The sequence below is a fragment of the Triturus cristatus genome, chromosome 4_1 (genome assembly GCF_964204655.1).
Source record: "Triturus cristatus chromosome 4_1, aTriCri1.1, whole genome shotgun sequence".
NCBI lineage: Eukaryota > Metazoa > Chordata > Amphibia > Caudata > Salamandridae > Triturus > Triturus cristatus.
In genome coordinates this window covers 1,203,602,072-1,203,627,007 of record NC_140585.1, presented here as the reverse complement: position 1 = coordinate 1,203,627,007, position 24,936 = coordinate 1,203,602,072, and the positions used below count along the sequence as shown (strand labels likewise).

At 44.1% G+C, this 24,936-nt stretch overlaps 1 protein-coding gene across 3 annotated transcripts in view; it reads left to right on the top strand.

The window, feature by feature from the left end:
* LOC146856394 (retinol dehydrogenase 7-like) overlaps positions 1 to 24,279 on the top strand; it is a 107,754-nt gene extending 83,475 nt beyond the window's left edge. For all 3 annotated transcript variants that reach the window (XM_085654519.1, XM_085654521.1, XM_085654520.1), the window contains 2 exons: positions 10,106 to 10,269; positions 15,465 to 24,279. In XM_085654519.1, the coding sequence (XP_085510645.1) occupies positions 10,106 to 10,269; positions 15,465 to 15,658 (358 nt within the window). In that variant the 3' untranslated portion in view covers positions 15,659 to 24,279. The remainder of the gene's footprint in view (positions 1 to 10,105; positions 10,270 to 15,464) is intronic.
* Positions 24,280 to 24,936: the final 657 nt, after the last annotated feature.

Here is a 24,936-nt window from a genome sequence, read left to right as displayed (position 1 = left end):
CCCCATAGCCAATCCCAACGCTGCAATGAAGAGTTGGGATTGATTTGAGCGCCGTGGATCGGCGCTCAGCCAGGGAATGGGAGCATGTGCATGTTGTCCACCCAGGCTGTAATGCAGCCTACATGGAGAATAGGGAAAGTGCGCATGACTGTTTTACCTGCCCAAGACGGCTGGCCAAACATTCATGCGCACTTACAAAGTGTGCGCACCACTCCCCCTGCTTCTGTCGTCAGAGCACCCCACCATGCAAAGCTGCCGCAGTGGGACAAGATAAAATGATAATAACCTTGAGTTAGTATCATTTTATTTTTCCTTTCATTTCACTGCTACAAAGCAGTGGGTCGACGCTCCTCCGTATTAGCGGAGGAGCCACCACTGTCTCAGGGAATAATAATGGTAAGATAACTCTGGAGGTTAACGTATTTGGTAGATAGATCTGTGTTTTGTCTAGTCCCAGTTTTGAATCAAATCAGCAAAGAGGATGAATTTTGTCTCCAACAAAGCACATCATCTAACAGGCACATGACAGATTTTTATTTTATGTAGCTAGGTAAGGGGATTACTGCTTTTAACACAGAGCTCCTTTTGTTATTTGTAATTCATAAATTGTAATACTCCTAATATAGCACAGTGTGTTATGAAGGACGTGAAGATCACACCATATAACCCTCACTACCTTATGTAACACATTGTGTACATTAATTTACAATCATATGACTTATTGTCAATGTAAAGCACTTTGACACTCTCCATTGGAATGAGTAGTACTATATAAGACATAAAACAAAATAGTGAAATTTAAATTGTTATGTGTGTAAATACTGGGACAGATCAACTCATCTGACATTCTTCCAGTGCATGCAAGTCAAAACCATGACTCTCTTAAGTACTTGTGAAGTAATAACAAGCTGCTTGCCTTTGTTTCCCCTTTTGCAACTATAGCTCCTAACAAGGATAGAACAAAAGGAGGCCTGGTGGCCCCTTAACTTCGGCCTTTGACTTTGGCCTTTTTTTGTCCCCAACTCCAAAGCAGACAACGTGTTGGTGCTGCTGATGGCGTCCCAGTGTAATCACACCGGGACAAATTCGGCATATTTCAGTGGGGCCCAACTTCTATGCAGGGTGGACAGTGTTCATCCTGTGAAAAAAAGTAGGTGGACACCGTCTACCCGCGTGTACCCCCGACTTGCACCCTGGTGTTGAGATAGGTCGATGGGTTGTATGATGTTACAACGCATTCCGTTGCAACGCATGCCTTTACCACGCATGCGTTACAACGAGAATGCCATTAGTACGCATAACCTTTACCACGAAAATGCCATTACCACGCATGCTTTCACAACGTTTTTCGTTGTTAAACCATGCATGTTACTTGCATGTTCTTGCTAAAGGTTATCTCTGATCCCTTCCCCATTTCCATATACTGTTCCGATTTCCACCCACAAACCCTTTTATTAAATACCCCTTCCTTTAACCCTAATATTTTACCCCTTCTCTACACAACCCCCTCATCCCTTATTTTTTTAAAAAAATACTATTATCCCCCTTACTTCTCCAAGCTCTCATCTCCAAGCTCTTCCGATGTCATGTCGCACGTCGTAAAGAGGAACCGGAAGTGTCTTTCCGGTTCCTCAAACGACGCCGATTGCCTCCACATCGCGACTTCAATTGGTGAGTTTTTTTTGGGGGGGGGAGACCCCCCCAACCCCCCTTTTTATCGCCCGTTTATTTTTTTGGGGGGGGGAAACCCCCCCCAGCCCCCTTACCTTTACCACACATGCCTTTACTACGTATCTCGTAGTAAAGGTATGCGTGGTAAAGGCTATTCGTGGTAACCACGCATGCGTTGTAATGCATGCGTGGTTAATGTTATGAGTGGAAACGGCCACGTTGTAGTGGCCGTTTCCCAGGTCGATGAAGGTAGTTGATTTTGGATATATTTCAGGAGCATGTTAGGCGATTCTCTGTTAACAAACTGTGGTCTGAGGGTCCAGTTCTTGTCCATTACGTTCATCTGCATGTCCTGCACCCATCTGTCTTTTAAAAATAATGGTGGGCTTGCATGCTAGTAATGAAACATAGAGTGTAGTCACTGCTTTTCTTGCCCCTATAGTTAGTCAGGAGCCAAGGCAGGTGAGTCAGGAAACATGTGCACTACAAAGGGAAACCTCTAGATGTTTCTCCCACTTCAAAGGAGGCACCTGGTATAAAAATGTGACCTCACACACCAACCCTTTAGCACACTTCTGGACCTGTGGAGCCTCTGCCAGGAAGAAGGACTGCTGTGCTGCTCAAAAGACTGCTGCTCTGCTGGACTGTTATCCTGCTGGATTACTGCCTTGCCGGACTACCGCCTTGTTGTAATGCTGGATTGTTGGCATGCTGCCTGCTGCCCTCCTGCCTGAGTCAGAAGGATTAGGACCTGCACCTGAACCCACGACTCACGGAATGACTCCAAATGCTAACCTGCTGGCTTCTTGTTCAGTGTCACAGGGACATAGCAGGCTCCCAACCACCTGAACCAGCACCCAGATCCGCTTGACCACTTCCAAGTGATGCCTCACATGTCCTGGACCGTTGGTGTTGCCTCAAAAGAGGCTGAATTGATGTTTTTGGGTTCTTTGCTACTGCAAATGGGCCTGTTGGTGCCAAAACCTTGTCGCTCGCACTGCCCGCCAACAAGAAGTTCCATCAACCTGACTCTTCGTGCTAAAGCATTGATCACTAGCGGGTACCCCACGAGGAAGCTCCAGCTCAACCGCTTGCGATGTCAACAGGATCTTCGCGCAAAAGTGATGACCATCTGCAATGTCAGGCCTGCTCGTTGCTCTCCATTGACGATTGTCCACGATGCTTCCCTGCTCTCACAGCCCCCTCCACAGCGAATAGGGCTTTTTGCGCTGGACTGATAAGGTAACTTTCAGCTGGACTAACATGGGCCTTGTATCTGAACCAAGCTCCATTGTGGTCGGCCTGAACTTGCGACTCGCACCCGGTCTCGCACGGCCAGATAGCTGCTAAATTACCAGATGGTTTAGCACAGGCTTAATTAGGGTTTGCCTGTGTCTTCATCGTGACAAGGATTGGCGTTGCTGCTTTAGTAGAGTGCCACCCCCCTCAACCAGTAACCCAACTTCTTATAGTCGGCATATTGCAAAATGACCTGCCATTGATCACCCAGGTGTGTTCCCCAATCTGCCTCTTATCTGTGCTGAAGATATGCCAGTTGGTCCATGGGAATGGCTAAGAAAAGAGGAGACAGAGGACAACGCTGTCTGGAGCCTCAGGTTATTGGAAACTGTACCAATATCACCAGGCTTGTGTACACCCTCGCTACTGGTTGAGTGTACAGTAACTGAAGCCATTTGTGTAAGTTAGAAACGAACCCCGGGGTTTATAGGACCAGCATTAGGTAATTTCATGCAAGAGTATTAAAGGCCTTTTCCATATCAAGGGAGAGTGTGATGGGTCTTGAGCCCTATGGTTGAGCATTACCTATTAAACTGAATAAGGGGCATAAATTAAGAAACTTGCTTCTATCCACCACATGGATGCAATAGAGGTTACCACAGTTAGGAGCTTTGGTTTTGTACGTTAGGTACACTTTGGCAGGGAGGCCATCCTTCTCCGGAGTCTTATTCCTTGCCATCTGGTCTACCACCTCCCTGACTTCGAATGTAGTCAAAGGTACCTTCAGAAAATGACACTGCAGTGGGTCAAGGCCCAAAGTATCTATACCGTCCAGGTCGCTCACAATCTATCTTGGTTATGGTCCAGTGGTACCTCACACAGCATGAGGTGATAGTCTGCAAATACTGAGCTTATTTCAGCTTGGCAGTTATCCACCAGGAGTTACTGGGTGATCTAATGGTTCAGATCAGTTTCCTGACTGACCTTGCTATTAGTAACAAGGCAATAGCCGCATGGCCCTATCCCTATCAGCGTGCTGGTGTGCCATGTATTCCTTGTAGTCAACTCTTCCCACCCTGTTAATCAGGTCCCTATGCTTCTTCCGGAGGTCTGTTTGACCCTGGATATCTACAAGTCCTTGAATGAGTCCAAGTCCCTCATTGCGCATTTCCCCTTCTGTAGCCAGGATGTCTTTGATAAGCCTTATTCTGACCCCATGAATGGTCTTTATACGGTCCCACACACCAACCACGTTAAAAGCATCCCATTCTGCTGTCCCATCTCCAGCTGACTCCTAATTTTCTACAAAATAGTAAACCGTGGCCTTACCTAGCATGTCTCTGAATGGGGGGAGCTGCTAGGGCAAGGACCTTCTGGGCCCTATTTAGATGTTGGTGGACGGGTCACTCCGTCACAACTGTGACAGATATACCATTCACCAAAATATAAATCCCATCATAGCCCAGTGCTTAATTTGAGCCGGAGATTTCCGGTGCTAAGCAACGGCACTTAATTTGTTTCAGGTGCTCGGCATCGGCACCTAATTGTCAACACCATACTTAGAACAGTCCACCACATGGTGGTGCTGCTCATCTAATTTAGAGATGAGCAGAACAACGGTAGTTTAGAAATACAGTATACATTAAAATTGCTAATACCTGCCTCCCTAGCCATTCCTTTAGCTTTGGGGACCTGGAATAATCTGAACTGTTGCATTTACATGGGAGCGAGATGGTTAGTAGCTGTTTTGGCAGCGATGACAAGGGCGATGGGTAGTGCAAGCTGCAGTGGCCTCCTGGGCAGAGCCCTGGCACTTAATATTTTACAAATTAAGCACTGTCATAGCCTATAAGATTTATATTTCGGCGGACAGGATATCTGTCACCGTTGCGATGGAGTAACCCTTTCACTATCATCTCAATCAGGTGCTTAGGCAAACCCACCAGCGTTTTGTGATTTTGTGAATCACAAAAAAAAATTGCGATATCAGCTGACTAGCGCGATGAAGGCAATATTTACTATTTTGGCACCAAAAAAGGTCTCCGTGCAGATAGTAAATATAATTGTAACTTCTTATGGGCTGTACGCACACACGTCATTACGTGCCACTCTACAGCCATAAAATTGCTAGATCACTTCTGTCTTGGACTCCAAGCTTTCAGAGACACCATCTGATGGGAGGTGTCGGCAGAAGGGGCTGTGACGGGAATAGGGAGTTAAATTAGCAGTGGGGAGTCAATGACAGTGCGCAGGACTGGGGAGATGAGTGGGCCTAACGGCTAGGGCGGTCGACCTCGAATCTGGGGAACTGGGTTCGAGTCTCGGCAATGACGCCAAACATCCTGTGATTCTGGGCAAATCACTTAATCTCCCCGTGCCTAACAAAAAATGAATGTGTCCTCATGTAATGAAACTGGTGCTATGTAAAGCGCTCTGATACCCGATTCGGGTCAATGTTCGCGCTATATAAAACTCTGTAAAAAAAACTCACAAAAACTGGTAGGTGAGAGGGTTAAAATGCGGAGGTAAGCAGCGATTATAGAGACAGAAGAGGTAATTGGGATGTACTGCCATAGGAGGAAAAGTGAAATGATGGTGTAGAGGGCTTCATAAGAGAGGTGAGCTTTGACAAGAGCCTCTAGCAATGACACAAGGATGTGGGCAGAAGAGATGGACATTGATAGGAGGCATAGGCCCTGACTGACTAGATAGGCGCGATAGAGGGGGTGGAGAGTGATAGTAAATGTGAGCACTGATGGACAGGGCAGGCGGCGATTGTGGGGATGGGCAGTGACAGGTGGATACTGATAAGAGACTTGCCCACAGATGTAAGAAGTGAAAACTTCAAAAGGGAACTGTGAAAAGTCTATACAGTTGCACTTCTGTGCATCATCTCTGCATCCTTGAAGCGATACCAGCGATACTTGAAGCGATACCAGCGCACAGGGGCTGCACAAGGCGCCACACTTTATCTTTATGAAAACCTGAATTTAGTCTTCACTCTGAGATTAACACACTTGAATAAAAGTATGTACTAGCGCCTCCTGCCAGTCCGTGTCGTCCAGCTCCCCCAGCTCAGTCTGCCATTTCTCACTAAGGGCGGCCGTGGGATCCCGCTGGTTATTTACAATTTTGCAATACTTCAGGGAGATGGCTTTTTTGGTCATGTAGTCCGTCAACAATCAGTACTCAAGTAGCGAGGACTCGGGGAGATCAGTGCCTGGTGGAATATCTTTCATGAGCGCATGTTTAATCTGTAGATATCGGTAGTGTTCTGACGATGCCATCTCATATGTCTCTAGAAGTTGGGAAAATGAGATGACCCCACCTTTTCGCCAGAGGTCCCTTATCTTTGATATACCTATGAGGTCCCATCGGGCGAAACCTTTGCTATTTCTGAGCCTACCTAGACGAAGGGTGTCCCAAAGTGGTGTGTGTTGCGTTAAGACCCCTCCCCAACACAGCGCTCGGAGCGTAGTGAACCAAATGTGTACCGTATGCGCAGTCGGCCCCATTACTGTGTTTTTACGAGATTTATTGTAGAGGGCACCCAGAACGCCTCCTGCTGCAAGAGTATGTCTATCCATGCGAAGGGCTGGTTCGTCTTGAGGGGCATGTAACCACTGGTTCACCACAATGAGCTGTGAGGCCCAATAGTATGTTTTAATATTGGGTAGGGCAATCCTGGCATCATACCAGCCCCTTACCAATTTGTGCATGGCTATTTGAGCCGGCTTCCCGTCCCAGAGAAGGTGGCTTACAGCTGCATCAATCGCTTTAAAGTAGAAGTGAGGAACCTGGAATGGGGTATTCTGCAGGGGATATAGAAACCTGGGGAGTGCCATCATTTTGAACAAGGCTGCGCGACCCAGGAGCGTCGGGGCAGGGAGTGCCAGTGTTTCACGTCTTGGTGGAGTCTTTTCAGGGGTTCTAAAAGGTTTCTCTCAATGAAGTGGGCGGGTTGGGAAGAAATATATATTCCAAGATACCTAAACCCCCCGCCCGCTATCTGTATCAGCCAACCTGGAGGTAGCCATGGAGGAGGGCCCCTCAGCACGTAAAGGACTGACTTGGCCCAGTTAATAGTATGGCCCGAAACTCTACCATAGGATGCGAAGATATCTAGTAGTACAATTATTGATCGTCTGGAGCAGGGGTCTCCAACCTTTTCTGTAGTGAGATCTACTTCTGATCAATGAAAATCGTCGTGAGCTACTTAAGGCCGAGCAACTTGCGTATTTTCAAAAGAGATTCTCCCATGCCCAGCTTTATTGACTTTAAGCCTAATTTCTTTGGAGCTCATACTGTGATTTGAACAAAATACTCATTGTAGCTCCAATTACCTTTTGGCCTCACAAAATTAAAGCTGGTGTGGGCAACTAAAGGGGAGCAAAACAGAATGCAGAGACAGCATAAATAAATGTGCTTAATAAGTGCCTCTTCTTCGTCAGGGATCTTATCCTAAGGTATTAAAAGGAAAGGAAAGTGTAGCTGACCATGGTTAAGCACATCAATTTCAGAGTCACTTTGTAAGTCCTTGGTTTGTGCACGAAACGTCCGGAGCACGCCACACTTATACTCCACTGTAGAAACAGATACAAAACTGTTGAAGGACAAGGACGGTGCACCATGTAACACAATTCATGGAGATTCCAGTCTTGGGAAGAAAAGTCTTTTATTCGTTTTCAATCTTAAAAATAAGGCACAGCCAACGCGTTTCGTTCCTACGGAACTTCGTCAGGGCTTTTAGTACAATCTTTATACAGGAAATCCTGTCAGTCTGTTTCCTTTTAGAGTCCTAATAATCCACGTATTATAGTAAATCGTTCTCAGCGTATAGAGGGGCAAAAATAATTCCCAAGGTAGAATAATGAGTCAGTCCCACCCGTCTACATATTTCTTTTCTGGTGCGTCTCCCTGGTCGCCTTGATATAGGTCCAACTGCAAAAAATTTCAGCAAGTTCAAAGGTAGTTCTGCCTAATGAGTGTCATCATGTATTCATTCAGGCATCTGTATACTGGAAAATGTGTAATAAATGTCATTTATTCAAAGGGCTTGCAGTGGCCAAATTTAGACACAGAGCCGGGTTTCATCTTTTTTATATGGTGCTGATTCCTTCAACCTGTGCCAGAAGTGTGAAACTTCAGCCTGGTACCACAAAAGATACTTTGAAAGTGTATCCTTAGTTAATTGGTATGCAAGTGTTTTTTTTTTATTCCTTTGAGACTTAGTCACTTCTGCTCTCACATCTACAGAATAAAGCACTACCTTGGCTTCAAGTTGGCAAGCACTGAGTCACCTTTTTGATTAAAGAAAACGCTCTGCTAAAATTCATCTGCCACTTTAAATAAAACTATCAAAATTATTTCTAAGTAAAATCCCACCCACCCCCCACTAATAAACCAATTCTTAGAAGAAAAAAAAAAGACTTTTCTGCCTCTTTCACATGGCCAGACAGTGCATTTAGAAGAGTTTCTCCTACTCTTTTCAATCTCACAAATAAAAGAGATTTGACAGGCCCAGCTTTAGCCCACTCACTATTCTTAAATTTGGAAATGAGGATAGTGAACACCGAGCTTTACATTTAGTAAAGCGTAGTGGCAGCAGACTCAAAAATCAAATGGCATTGCCTGCACCGAGCCGCTTTCAATGACTACTACATGAAGGCAGATAAAAAGTGCAGTATAGTTAGTGGAAGCGGCTCGGTGCATGCAAGGCCCATTGATTTTAAAGTCTGCTGCCACCGCGTTTTACATCTGGCAATGCTGGGACTGAGATGCTTGCACTGAGGGCCATGCCGCTTTACATGTCTGGTAACCACGCTTTATTCTAATAAAGCATGGTGGCAGCTGAAGTTAAAATCAAAAGGGCTTTGTATGCACTGAGCCGCTTTCACTAACTGCGCATTCAAAGCGTGGTCAGTGAAAATGGCACAGGGCACGCAATGCCCTTTCATTTTAACGTCTTCTGACACTGCTGTTTACATTGAAATGCAGATATAAAGCATGGTGCCAGTCCGTTAAAATCGAAGGACTTTGCAACCACGGAGCTGCTTTATATCTCTAGAAACTGTGCTTTAAATCTAGTATAGCACAGTGGCAACCAGCGTTAAAATCAAAGGGCCTTACGTGCACTGAAATGCTTTCACTGACTGCAGGTTACTAGAGATGTAAAGCGGCTCAGTGCACACAAGGCCTTTTGATTTTAATGTCGGCTGCAACCGCGTTTTACTATGGAAGGCAGATAAAATCAAGCACCTTGCATGCGTGGAGCCGATTTACAAAATATACAGCTATGAGACCAGTAGTTCACATACCGATCTGCTGCTCTGCTAGGCGTAGGATCAAAAGGCAGATCTCTAATCATGCCGCAAGCCTGGAAAAGGCAGGTAGTGTGGTTCCCGCTTGTGCCAGACTTCAGAAAGAACGTCATGTTCTTCGGCTTGCCCCGCCCCAGCTAAACTCAGCTCAGCCAATCTGAGCAGCTATTTTAGGGCGGGCAAACAAGGAAAACAGGATAAAAAACCTAAAAAGACAATGAAGGGCAAATAAATAAACACTGGGGCTCTGAACGAAGCCTTGATTATCAGATGCCAGCACGAGCTACTACCAGGGGGTCAGCGAGCTACCGGTAGCTCGCGATCGACTGGTTGGAGACCCCTGGTCTGGGGGATGCCATATAAAGTAAGATGTCATCAGCATACAGGGAGATGCGATCCTCCCATCCCTCCGTCCACGTGAGCCCGCGTATCATTGGATCCCTCCTTATCCACGCCACCAGCGGCTCCAGTATGAGAGCAAACAGGAGGGGAGACAACGGACAACCCTGTCTTGACCCGCGACCTAGAGGAAAGTCGGCGGAGACTCGTCCATTGACTACCACATGCGCCAGAGGCTGTGTGTACAGGAGTTGCATCCAGGCACAGAATTTGGGGCCAAAGTGTTGTAAATCTGCAAAAAGAAAGGGCCATTCAACGAGATCGAAAGCCAGTCAATAAAAGGTTTGAGCAAATCTGCTCCACTTCATCTGAAAAGGTAGTGTCACTGTGTGGACGTTTGAATGGACTTAAATCTCCCTCTGAAGATAATGTGAGGAGATTAAAAACTGTGCTTGAAATTTCTTTACTGCACAAAAAACTATCAACTATGGGATGTTCTGGATGAGAGATGTCTGATGTTGATTGTTTTATTGCAGGCGTGACCTCTCTCCTTTTGGGGTTAAAGTCTCCATCATTGAGCCAGGAAGCTTCAAAACTGGACTTGGCGACAAGGAGCTGATGAGGAAGTCTATGGAGAGGATCTGGTGCCAGGTCCCCTCAGAAGTGAAGGAGGCCTATGGAGAAGACTCTTACCAGAACGGTGAGTTCTCTGTTTGTCCTTGTCGGCTACAATATGAGGCAGCTTGGGAGCTCATGATATTTATATTGAGGATGCCCTGTCCAAGTGGCAGCACTAACCGTCCTGCTCTGGTTCCTTTTTCTCTCTCAACTCCCTGCTCTCTGGCACGCCCTTCTCTCTCAGACCATCTACTTTCTTCGTTTTCTGCCTTCCTCTGGCATTGTCTATTACCTCTAGGCTCTAGACTCTCTTTCACAGTCTCAGTAAACATCTTGGCTTCACTGAGTCAGGAGTTGGATTCTAAACCTCTTCAGAAAGTAAGTTGGAAGTTTCTGTTCTTATTATAATATTATTATAGAGGTTTTATAAAGTGCTCAGATACCCCATTAGGGTTTCCCGATGCTAGATCAGTATAGGTTTATTCCAGTCACTGCTGATAGCCGTCTGCCTGGATACGATATGTCAACGCTACGTGATGAATTGCTAAAATAATACAAAATATTTAGACTATTGGCTCCCATCCAAGTCTGCTATGCCATCCCAGGTATATGTATCTCCATGACTGACAGCAACCTGCCCTTTGTTAGCGGTATTTCTTGCTATTTGCCTAATACCTTTGGTATGGATTTATTATGCTGGAACCATGAATGGGGATATGCCATTTGACACCTGCATCATTTTGCTGCCACCATCCATCCTGTGATTTTAAAGATCCACCCTCTCTGTGAAATAGACATAGAAGACCATTTTAATTACATGAACCAACGTGTGGCCGAACAGTTCAGCTTGGTATGTGAATTTAGAGCTGATATGAGGGCTCATCCAGTGCAGATTAAACATGCTATATTAATAATCCATTAGACTGACTACTTCCCACCTGACCAACCTTTGGAGTGAAGCAGTTAATGCAAGTTTCTCTGTATATGAAAGCGTGAGGCATAAGGCGTAATGAGTGCTTGGTTCTTATTTCTATATTGAGAGGATATATGTATTGGCAGATTCTGACTTAGACCAATAGGGTAAGAGGAATCATTATTGCCAGAGAGATCCGCTGGAAGAAACCAGAGGTTATTTAGTATTATCTTGGCATTTCCGGCTCGATCTGCCTCCACTCCAAAACATTGTCCCACTTGTAATTTAGTAAATGCTCCTGAGTGATATTGAGCCCATATTTCTCACTTGGGATACAGTATGGAAACTTCAGGAGGAGTTCTGTGGAAATGAAGAAACTGTCTTGCTTTTTCTTTCATTACAATTTCCTGTGTCCCTGTGTGGCTTCTGGAGATAGTCTTAATTGACAGGAGCAGCAGAAGGACTAAAAAACACCTTGTCCTATTGAAGGGGCTTTATTATTTTGTTTAGAAATGCATGTCTTCAAGAAGCCCTGTTTCTCTAGCTTTATTGCTACATTGTTAATCCCTGGGCAAACCTTACTCAATACTAGGTGCTGTCTTGTGGAACCGATGCAGCTGCCTGAGAGGATATCTCTGCTCTCCAAGCCACCCTTTGAACTCGTTCCTCTGGAGCTACAGCACTAGATGGTGATTGTAGAAAGTGGACAGAGGGCTTGATTTAGATCTTGGTGTATGAGTTACTTTGTTACAACGGTGATGGATATCCTTTCCGCCGAAATATAAGTTGCATTATATCCTATGGGATTTATATTTTGGCAGATGGGATAGCGGTCACCGTTGTGACAGAGTAGCCCATCCGCCAAGATCCACATCAGGTCCTGAGTTCCTTCCTGCCTTGTCCTTTTTAATCAGTAGGTTACCTCCAGATTCCACTTTGGGTTTGTGACTTTTAATTTCATCCTTTGAAGGGATGTGGGAGTCCAATATTCACACAGATAGGTATGGCATGCTGTGTGTCTCTGGGGAGCCTCCCACTCATCACTGTAGCTCTGAGGGTGCCTCTGCTCGTCTCTCAGCTATTCAAGCTCCTCAGTAAAAGGGTTAATTAAAGCCTTCTATCTTGGTCCTGATCATCCACTGGGCTGCCTGATGCAAATGCTTTGCATTCTGGTCTATAATGCCCTCCTGTCTGCCCTAGTATCTCCTCCTGAATGCTGTCCTGCACTTCTGTCACCTGTGTTCTCAACCATGCTAAGATCTATGTTATTTGCAGAGTCTTGCTTGAGCCAAATGCTCACTCTGGGAGAATACACTTCCATTCATTGGTCCAGGCAAGTGGATATGATGGTCAGCAATTCTCTGGCTCACTTCCATCTCCGTGGTAACCAATTCCTTCTGGTGTCTTCCCTTCTCTCCTTGCACTCCTCCAATCTGAATTTGCATTAGACTACATTCTTTACAGCAATCTTTTACCACACAGTGCCTTTACGACGCAGCATTTACCATGCATGCAATTTGTGGTGCTTTTACCACACATACCTTTACCATTTACAGTTAATATAAATATATATATATATATATATATACACACACACACATACACACACACACACATATATATATTCACTTAAAAAACCATAGGTTTCACACATGTTATAGTTAGGTGGACATTTCACTCGTAAAAAACCAATGAAATTCCCCCGTTATAGTTAGTTCAGATAACTATAACTCGCGCGCCCGCAATCCACTGCTCATGACGTCACATATTACATCACTCATGACATGGTCAGTGGCATCACTCATGACATCACTGATGACATCATCCTTGTGATAGAGTGGCGGTCGCGCGAGTTATAGTTATCTGAACTAACTATAACGGGGGAATTTCATTGGTTTTTTACGAGTGAAATGTCCACCTAACTATAACATGTGTGAAACCTATGGTTTTTTAAGTGAATTTGCAAGGTTTTTTAAATGCTAATTCCGAACTATAACGTGTGTGAAACCTATGGTTTTTTAAGTGAATTTGTACGGTTTTTTAAATGCTAAGTTATGTATGATTTTTTTTTAAGGTTTTTCACCGTGCGCACACCGTGCGTGCACCCGCGATTTAAAAAAAAAAAAAAATACAATGTTTTTTCACCCTTCGGGGTCCTTTAGGTACCCCCTGACCAAGGCTAGGGGGTCAGGAACTTTCTACCCTGCCCCCTTTTCACGTTCACCACCTCTCTTTTTCACTCTCGCACCCACAACAAACAAAATGGCGGCCGACACTTCCTGATTTCGACCGATTCGAACGTTGACTGACATGTAACCACCAATCAGAATTACGCTCGCGCACGTTAGGGTGCGCGCACCGTGCGCGCCTAGAGATATTGATGTACTTTTAACTGCAATTTTCTCAGGAAATACTGAACAGATTGACTCCATACATGCAAAAGGCACATGCCTGACCTGAGGAGTACCTCTCTGCCAAATTTCAAGTAATTCTGTTCAGCCGTTCGGGCTGTACCTTCGACTAAAGGTCCTATGGGAAAATGCATGGGGAAAACGCATTTTGGGACCCCCCTTTTTTCTCGGCCCCCGCTTGACGAATCACCCCGAGACTTTCAGGGTAGGAGCTGAGCGGAGCGCCCCATTAGTTTTGAAAATTTCGCGAGGATTCGTCAACCGGCGCCAAAGTTATTCAAAATAGAATTTTCAGATTTCCTATGGAAACACGGTCCTAACTATAACTATCTAGTGGCGACCGCCAGTAGATAATATATCGCATATATACACACACACACACACACACACACACACACACACACACACACACACACATATATATATTATATAAGGGTTTAATGTGTGGATAGGGGTAAAGAGTGGTAAGGGTATTTTTAGGGTTTTGTAGTGGATAAGGCTTCTGGCTGGTAAGGGTATTTTTAGGGTTTAGTGGTGGGTAATGGTATTTTAGGGTTTAGGGGTAGGTAGAGGTATAGGATGGTAAGGGAATTTGTACGGTGTAGAGGTATAGGGTGGAAAGGGTACTTTTTAGGGCTTAGGGGTGAGTAAGGGCATAGAGTGGCAAGGGTAATTTAGAAAGGGTGGTTTGCGGGATCTCCCCCCCTCAAAAGTTATATATAAACACACATATATATTTCACTTACCTTATTTATACTTACCTGCGTGGTAAAGATATGTGCATGGTAAAGGCATGTGTTTAAAAAAAATGTGTGGTAAAGGCATGTGGGGTAAAAACACGCGTTGTAATTTCGTATAACCACTTGCATTGGCACCATGACAGCACTTGGATCTTCAAGGGTACTTATCCGCTAACCTTCAAACATCATCTTCCCTAATCGAAAGGCAAACATTAAAGGCCATTACATACTTCATGATAAAGATATAGGCAGTGGTGTGGGAGCTCTCCAGGCCTGTTAAGCTACGTGGCCATCAGCAGAGATGAAGATTGGCCAGATATTGCTAGTTCCAGACTGAGAAGAACCAATCTAAAGTGAGGCTGCTAAACATGAAGGACTGTCTATCACCAGGTCAGTCCGGTAGCATGCTACAGAAAACTGTCATGCAGGAAAGTGCATTTAAAGCTCTTGTAGTATTGACTTGTGAGAATTGGTAAACAACAAGCGCCGTTTTCCATAGATTGGGACGTGGTCAGAAATAGGCGAACCAGAATCATCCTGCTGGCACAATGCCCTACCTACTTGGTAACCCAATGAGCGTGATCTGATGTTGTGTATAGATTACAAGGAAATAGTTGAGTCAATGACACCTAATAACAGGTACGATTTGCTGATCCTGAATTCTAAATTGCTGAAGGGCACTCCTTGAAATTGTCAATAGTTGCTTCCTCAACTTACTCATTGATCGCTCCATGCCTTGGATCTAACCATGACCTCATCCCTGGAGGGAACCTGTACTACTGGGTGAATAACTTGTTGCTGGTTGATAAGGGGGTACATCACTACTTCTACTATGGCTACTACAGAGGACTGTTATGGAATACTATTTTAGACACACGGTGAACCATTCACATGGGGAGAGGGATCACCATTCTTTTCATGTGTGTGCTTCAGTTCAACCTGTCACAGTCTCAAACGGACGCATTGCTGGACTTACTTGTGCAGCCTCTCTTCCAGGCAAGCACTCGCATAACCTTCCCAACTTCAACACACCACCATTGCCTGCAAATTTATTTAAATCCATTCTCTGCTTCCTGTTTTTTGATGGAGGTCTCCCAGTGTCCACAAATGTAGGTAAAATGTATTATAAGGTAAAAACCTGGATTGTAAAATGTAAACCAAAAGTATTTTTCTAATCTCACTTGTCCCATGTTTCTTTTTTTCATGCATGCAGTTTACAAGAGTTTAGACGGAATGCTCGATACGATGAAGACCAACCTGTCACCGGTCACAGATAGCATGGAGCACGGGTTGACCGCTGTGTACCCGCGAACCCGCTACGCTGCCGGCTGGGATGCCAAGCTATTCTACATACCGCTGTCGTACTGTCCAACAATCTTGACAGATTATGTGATCACTAAGCTTTAAGACGACTTTGCAAACCAACAAGCATGAGGTCGTGGAGGGACCACAGAAGGATCTTGCTTGATTGGATTACAGCTTTAGTGCCGACCTTACCCCGTTGCGGGGTTGGCTGTCACTGTATTAAGTACACCTTCTGAGTTTCATTGCATTATGTATGACCTTCTCCCCAAAGATGGTACCAGCACAGGGTCCCCTTAGTGAACACCTGCATAGCACACAGTAACATTGCCTGCATTATTCGCTCACATTTCAATGAAGTGATACCCGATACAGGGCTTTCTTGAGTGCCCTATCTCTTGTCCGAGATGATCTCCTTTACTTGGTTCTCATTTTTTTTTAAGTGACATCTGTACAGTTGACTATTTTTCTCTTTTTGTGACCTTGCGCTATACTTTTGGTGACATCTATTCTCCTTTTCTGGAAACTCTTCTTGTTAGGCAACCTCTTTTTCTTACTGTCTTCTGAATTCCTAGGCTTTATCCAAGATGAGGCTCATTTACCACTACGTTGTTTGGGTAACCAATCTTCTCTGTATCAACCATTCCTCTCTTCTTTTACACAGTCTTCCCTTTCACCAACCACTTTCCTCTTTTTGTTCAAACCATATTCTCTTTGGTCAGCTAAACCTTTTTATTTGTAGAAACCGCTAGTCTTCTGTCACCACTTTGATCTGCCGTAGGAGCCTCCCTTTGACCAACTATGGTTCTGTTGGATCACTTTCTCTTCCATCAACCAGCCACAATTTGATCAACAATTTTAAGTCTTTATATGAACAATTCGTATCATTGATTTACCAGCCTTCTCTTTGTTAGACAGCCTTTTCTTTGTTCTACGAATCGTCTTTCTTATTGTTAGAACCTTTTTTGTACATTGAATTCTATTTGCTAGCAGCCTTCCTCTTTGTTCTACCAGTCCAATTTACGTTCATCAAGCCTTGTTTGTCATAACACAACTCTCCTCTTTTATTGACTAAGTTCCTTTTGTTAATTGTCCTTTTCTTTGTTCAGTATTTAGAGTAAGGATTTAAGTGTGTGGGGCTTACCTGTACATAAACGGTTTAATAATCAGTGGTACTAGGATTGTCCTAATGAGTATGCGCTTATCCAATTCTCGAAAAAATCTATCCACTTTTTTGTTGCGCCTTAGTACAAGGGACATCGTAATATATCCGGGGATACCCCAAAATCAAGTGAATTCCATATTTAGACAATATTCAATTCTCTATTGCAATAATATTGCACACTTTATTAATATATGAATGCATGTAGAACAGTTCATAATACCATAATGTTCTTGCTGCAGTTTTCTTAAGTTTTCGTGGTTAAGTAGTAACTCCATCTAGACACTGACCTTCTGTGCAAGTTGACCTTTTTCCACAATTCTTGTCTTTAAAAAAACTGTTGTTTTATCCTGGTTTCATTATTTCAGGACAATATCAACAGAGACTTCAGCCGACCGGATGTTTCGACCTCTTGATAATGGCGCACAGGGATTTATGAAGGGTGCAATTACATTGTTAAAATAAAGATTATATATATCATAACACACTGAAATTCTAATATTTAAAATGGTGTTCACACGTGGTATTTGTAGCACATAACCCCATAACACTGCACATTCTGTAACAAATAACTGGTGCATGAGTTAAGTGGTCCTAAAAGGTGCACTAGTGAGTGTGGTAAATTGAAACTGGTCTAAATCTTAGAGGACAAAGAAAGGATCTGTCATTTCATTTCATTTCATAAGGCTTTATTCGGTACATTTAACAAGACCATAAAAGCACAGCATAAAATATAAAACAGAGTCATGGGCAAAATATACGACAATATTAAAAAATTAAAAAAGCATACTTTTCCTTGCATTAATTGATTTAAGAAGAAAGGTAGCTGTATAAAAACAAACATCAGGATGATGTAAATTAAAAAGCAAGCTCATACAGTCATGTATTGATCTAACTCCAAATTTAACAAATAAGGGTTTCAGGTAAGCAATCCGCAGATGTTTATACAACTGACAAAGCAAAAGGAAGTGCACGGTACTTTGGGGGGTAGTATTGTCACATGGACAGGGGCCAACAGGATGTAGGTACTGAAAGGGGAAAGCAACAAGATTGTGGGCTATTCCTGTTCTAAATCTGGCCAACACAAACCGATGTGACTTCCAGCTCACTTGTAACAGATACGGTTGGAGACCTACAAATTCATTTAGATCATAATAAAGAACACAGGAGGAAAGTTCCAAACTGTTTTGTAACCTCCTAGTGGAGAGCTGTTGTAAAAAGCAGTGCTTAAGCTCTGCTTTAGACAACACATTGGCCCCACAGTGATCCACCATGATATTAATATTAAAGATCTCATGAAAACTATTCACGATATACTTTAACCATGGGATCTTCAGATGGTGGTCCAAAGAGAGGCAATCAGAAATAATAGCTCTACATAATGAGGTCTCTTCTTTTATCCAGATGGAACGCCATAGCAACAGAGGCCTAAGGAGGATCAGATCGGCAAGATGGTAAATACCCAATTCGTTATGCACTAGAACATTGGAAACAGAGCTTGGCAAACACAAAAGTCTCTTCAGAAAAAGATTCTCCTCGACCTGAAGAGATCCCGCCGGGGCATGGCCCCAAATTCCATCTCCGTATAAGGCAATCGAAACACAGCGGGACTGAAAGATTTTAAGCATATCCTGAACCCGCCTGTCTCCAAGTTTCGTGGCCATGGAAAAAATTCCATGAGCACTCCTCGCCATCTTGGCCCTGACATTCTTATGTTCATTAACCCAAATATTTTTTTTATTTGAAAAGGTGACCCCCAAGTATGAGAAATTATCAACAGCCTGAACCTTCTGTCCCTCTATAAAGAAGGAAGACTGGGTCTTTCTGTTCCTACGCCCACATACCATAACATAGGTTTTGGATTTGTTTATCACTAACTTTCTACTTGTGATAAATTGAGAAAAGCCATCCATCAATCGCTGAAGGCCATTTGGGGTACGTGAAATTAGGACCGCGTCATCCGCGTATAATAACACTGGGACTGGGTCCTTATTGATTTTGGGGGCGTCCACAGCCAAAGATTTAGGAAAAAGATCAATCTCGTTAATAAAAAGTGTAAATAGCAGTGGCGCCAACACACATCCCTGCCTAATTCCGCGTCCGATTTCGAAGTTAGTGGTACATTCCCCGTTGGGACCATAACGGACACAAGCACGTAATTTGGCATAAAGACGTGCTAAGAAAAACACAATGCCCTCAGGTGCCCCGATTTCAATGAGCTTTGCCCAGAGAATGCCATGGTCCACCAGGTCAAAGGCACTACTCAAATCCGCAAAGCAGAGATAAATAGTGCCAGTCTTTGACAGGGTATATTTACCGATGAGCAGGTCTAAATTTAGACACTGCTCAATCGTACCTCGGCCCTTCCTAAACCCAAACTGGCTCTCTGCTAGAATGCCATTATCCTCCACCCATTCTTCCAGCCTTACTAGGAGCACTCTACTCATTACTTTTACGGAAGAATCCAACAAGGAGATTGGACGATAGTTCTTAACGTCCCATCGATTTCCTTTCTTAAATATTGGTATTAGGATGGATTCTTCCCAAGTAGGGGGCACCTCATTACAGGCTGCTGCATTAAAGATATTAGTAAGCAAAGGCCCCCAGACTTCAGGGACCAGTTTATAAACATCGATTGGGACGCCATCTGGTCCCTGGGCTTTTCCTCCTTTACTTGCCCTTATGCTATCTAAAACCTCTTGAATGGTGATGTTCAATGGCATATACGGCCACCTATCCCCAGGATCCCTAGATACAGTATCAGACTCAAAGATTTTAGAGAAATGGGAAACCCACTCTTCCTTCATAACATTAGAAGTTAATTCAGGATCTGTCATTTATAGTGCATAAGTGTATTATTTTTAGCTTTTAGTTCAAAGTTTATCTTTTAAGTGGGTTTGTTTATGGGAAGACTGGGCAACATGTTGTATACCATTTGCTAGTTTCTGCAGCCATAACGGTTAGGATTGGTAGAGGTACCTGGGGAATAAAGTGTGAGCCCATATAGACTCCCCTGATGGCAGAAGGAGAAAGTCTGTGTAGGTTGCCAGGAGGGCTTACCCTGAAATGTGTTGTGAGTGCATAGGGGACTCGTATCAGCTGTGGTGTCTTACAGTCATGTACCTGGTGTGGTACTTTCTTATGTCTGCGTACGCAAAGGACCCAATTTATAGTTTATCAAACAAGGTGCTCTGTCACAAATATGGCGGAGTACCTTGCTCATCAAACCCCTGGTCTGCCAGCCTCATTTAGAGATTGGTGGACCTTAAGTATTCCATCAACGAAGCCCCCATTGGCTCCGTCAACTGAATACCTACTCTAGCAGCTTTAAGGTGAAAGGAGTTATGTCTTTTTTTCTCTTTCTGCTTTCGCCAGGAAATCCTGACAGTAAGGGACAGGAAAAAAAGAAACGACCCCCAAACCCTATAGAAAACTCCAGCAGTGTGGGTACAATTAGGTTTTTGTTTTTCAGAAACAAACTCCCACAGCTGGACAAAAACTTTAAACCTTTGAACGTTGAAAGGAATAGCCCTGATAGCAATTCCTTTCAATGTATACAGCTGACCACTGGGCCAGTGTTTATCTCAACGTTTAGCAGACGTAGTCTGTCAGGGTGACGGAAGTGTCCTCCTCCACCCTGACGGACTGTGCTCTATCCGCCAAACCTTAAATAAGGCCCACAGTAGGGGTTTTTGGCGATGGAAATGTGAAAATTTTCTTTAACAAAATATGTAATTCACTTAATTAGGTATTACCCCAGGATATATTTCAATTCCAGTGTCAATCCTCATGTTATTCAGAAGTATCCGTCTCCCAATTTCCGGAGCCGTTGGGTTTGAGAATTTTTACATCTTAGAGTTTGTATACAGTAAATCCATTAACATGTAGCAATCTTCAATCTGGCTGTACAGTTAAGGATTACGTTTTGCCATCGGCTGTGCTGTCTGAGGAGTTACGTTTATCACGGTGGGAGGCTAGCATCGGTGACTGTGCAGCTGACTCACGGAGTGTCCCATCTGAACAAACCTCTATGCGCCCTTGCACCGATTGGGACTTTAGATGTGTGGGCCTCAGAGCTCTGCGTTTTTGCCACGAAGAAGGCTGTCTCTGCATCGACTCAGCTGCTGTTTTCGTTGTTCCTGTTGATTGAGTGGGAGGGCTCGGTAGAGCGTCAATACAGGCCGAAGCCTCTGCCGCCGAGGCAAATATCTGTGTTTTTCCCTGATATTGCACCCTGAGTTTGCCTGGGAACACCAGGCTGTAGCACAGATTGCGCTCATGTAGACGTGCCTTCACCACCAGGAAAGTTCGCAGCTGCTCCTGGGCCCTCAAAGTATAGTCTGGGAATATTGAGATGGGGTGCCCCTCGAAGTTAGGTGTACCTCTCGTAGGCACATGTTGTAGAATTGCGTTTCTGACTCTGTGGTTGAACATCCTGGTGATAATGGGTATCAGGGGTACCCCAGGCCGTGGGGGTGGCGCTAAGGATCCTTGCTCCCGTTCTACTGTAAAGAACTTTGATAGTGGCTTTGGATGCATGATCTTTCCCAGCCACTCCTCAAGAAATTATTCTGATGACTGCCTCTCTGTTTTTCCTGAAAACCTGATGAAGCAGAGGTTTTTCTCTCTGGAACGTCCCTCCGCATCCTCCACTCTATCTTCCAAAGAGTGGTCAACTTCTGTAGTGAGGTTACGGTTTCACAGAGGGACTTTACTTCAGATCTTAAGTCCGCCACTACCGTCTCAGTGGTAGTCACTCGGTCCGCTAGCACACGTAGGTCTGCCCAGTGACATCTATGGCGACTGACTCTATTTTTTGGACAAGGTCAGAGCGTGTGGAGTGTATTGCCATTAGTAAATCTGCCAGTGTAGGTTCTTTGGGTGGGCTGTTGTGTTGTGACTGCACGCTTGTGTCCATATGCACTTCCGAGACTTGCCCCATGGGTACGATCACTTGGGTATAATGGTCGATTTTATTGGACTGGGGTGGCTTGGTGGTCTTGTCTTTAACTATGATGACACCGTTGCGTACTAGAATACCACAGAGGAAAAATTATACTATTCACTAGGCTATGTTGTTGTGCATGTATTGCAGCAACAGTCCATATGGGGGCTCATCAGGCACTTCCCATCTGCCAGTTACAGTCAAATGTTGCCAGTTGTGTTCCCCAGTGGGTTCCAGCACACCCCATCGATTAGGCACTACTCTCGTCCACCCTTGTACGATACAGCTGGTGCTTCAGTGCACGTGGGGGGAGAGGGCTCGAGCTCCCGTAGCTTCAGAGTCCCACCACGCGGGGCTTAGAAAGCCCCCCCTTTCCGCAGACCCAGTTGCACACAGTCCAGATGCGCTCAGTACGATGGCGGCCGTGCCAACAATCTCACTGCTTACCTTGGGTCAGTCGGGTTTGCAAGCTCCACCAAACACTGGCAGCAAGCCAAGCTCGCTGTTCTTAGTTCGATGCCCCAATCCAATTTTCACTCTGCTTACTGTCTTTTTTTTCTTCCTTTTCTTCCCGTTTTCTTTTCTGTTTGTTGAGATTATGCACAAATCAGGGGCCCCCATCCAGGGCATTCCTCAGAGCAGTCGCAAAATCTCCGGGAGCTCGTGCTGCCGGCTCCATCGGCGACACCAGGATGACGCAATCTGCTCATTAGACAAAGAGTCGAGCGGGCGCTGCTCCTCTCCATTACCGCCTCCCGGCCAGGCTGAACCTAACAGCCCCACTAGCGACCGGACACAGCCCACTAGTCACCTTCGCAGGGGAGGGGGCCACATCAAACAGGACAGCCACCAAGGCCCGGTTACACAGGTAAGCCCAGTCCGACACGGCCAGCGCTCATAGCCGATCTTTGATCGGATTCACTTCCCCCACATACGGAGGGCCACCACAGCGTTGTCTCTACCCAGGACTGGGAAACAGGGCTATTGCTGCGTTATTTCACAGAAGGATAATGTCAGATGCCAGGGGCATGGTCGAAGCTACTCTAGTTTGTGTCTGCCATCATGGTAATTCTGGCCATGCCCCCCCCCTCTGCATGTACCTCATGTTTTAAACATAGGATGTAATGGACACAGTGGGTAAAATACCAAAGCATACTGGGGGAATATTAATAATATCCACAATCTTTCTCTTCTTCAGCCATTTACCTAAGACCCTTTTTGTGAATTTCCATTTTTCTAGTTATAATTAGTTATAATTAGAATGACCCAAGAGGATATTTAGCCTACAGATTTTTTTGTGTGATAAAAATTACAGGTTTACTCAAATTCAAGACTACTATGTAACCCTAAAACCTTAGGTCATACTTTAGGACATTGCAGACATTTGCGGGTTGCTTCTAAGTAAGAGGATCTCTACAGTTTCAATGTTGTCCAGAACAGCAGGAGAGTAGAAATACGACGATGGTGTATATTTAACAACTCAACTTCTATGCCAATTACAGGGTAGATTTCTGGCTTTTGCTGCAATGGTCCCTCCAATTTATTAAAACTGAAGTCGCACATTGGCCAAGAGAGTTGGCCTGTTAATGTACACCTTGAAACTAATTGAAATTGGTTCTAGCCGGTCTCTGTTCTTCATTCGGTGCAAGTCTCCAGTTATTCAAATCATACTTGGAAATCAGCCTCTTTGGGAAGTCTAACTCTTCTTTGGGTGATGATCATTACAATGACTTGTTTATCTTGCATCTCAGCTCCCTCGCTTGAATTTGATCAGTTTCCTCTCATACATGAGACTGGTTTCTCAGTTTCTTCCTCCCATTTTTTATGATTTGATTTCAATGTTGGAACTATTGTTTTCAGCCAAGGAAGGAAGATTATTGTTTCAATCCTCTCCCCACAAACTGTACACCAGTGCTCTTATTTCAGTCATAGCTCACAATATTTAGATTTCTAATCATTCTGTCATCATCCTGCGATGCATACTTGCCAGCCCTACCAATTTAGGCAGTAGGCTACTGCTTTTTGGGAAAAACCACATTCTACATATATTCCTACTGTTTTTGGGCAAGCTGTGGATTATATTTGTAAAACAGGTGAATTTCAGCATCCTTAGCTGGAAGAGAACTTGATGTCATGTGATTTTGTGTGATGTGATTATTGGGCCAAAGGTCCAATAGGCTAATTAATTGTTTCAAACCCGAAATAATCTGACTTATTTTTGTTCACAGAATTTTGGAAAACCTGCAATGGTGTTTCATGATTCCATATCACAATGGTCTTGTTTCTATTTCCAATTATATACTATTGATCCTTTCCCTTTCTACTTTGTATAATTTTTCTCCTACCTCCATTTCCAATGAATATCAGGTGTCCTAGTTCTATTCTTCTATTTCTTATATAGCTGGTTACATTCGGACTTGAAAATGACACTTTAATAGTGCAAAGTAAAACGTTTCTCCTGTTTGTTAATTAATGCATTTCATTAAGCAGTTTTCTGCAATTGTGTATACAGAGAATGCTGAAAATAAATGTATCCAACAAACAGCCTACTAAATTTGAAGTGTTAAAATACATCTATCAAGGTTTGTGCATTTTTAATAAACACTACTTCTGACAAGAGAGTGAGGGAAGTGTTGTGGTTCAGGTATTCCTATGTTCTACAAGTTTGTGTTCTTTTATGGGGTTTCTCGTGCTTCCATTCTCGAGAGTTCTGCAAGACTCTGAAGACCTGGCTCTTTGTATAAGCACCTTGGGGATCAAACACCTGCCCAAGCGTCTGGATACCCACTCGGGTGATTAGTGTGCTGCATAAATCAACATAACGTTATCTCTTCTGAGTGGCATCAACAAACTTACACATTCTGCATGACATTTGGCTATTTTGCTCACATCTTACATATTCGCTCTCAGGAGTTTATACACTATACCAAGATATCGCCCATTTCACAAATCTCTGGCTTTATTCACTTAAGTGGAATGTCACTTATTTCTCTCATCACTGGTCTCAGATATTCCAATCTACTCTCACGCTGGCCGCATAGTATAAGTCAATCAACGTTGTCACAGTCATTCAAGAGATTGATAAAACACCCAAATATGTTGATGTCTCAATATGTTGATGTCTCAATTTCATGTACGTGTTGGTGGTAATTTGCAGGGCTAAACAGTTGCCAATGCCCGAGGAGGCAGTTACAAACTCATGGCCTCATTTAAATGTTGACGTAAAGAATACTTTGTTGCAACAGCTATGGAGTACCCTTTCCACCAACCTGAAGG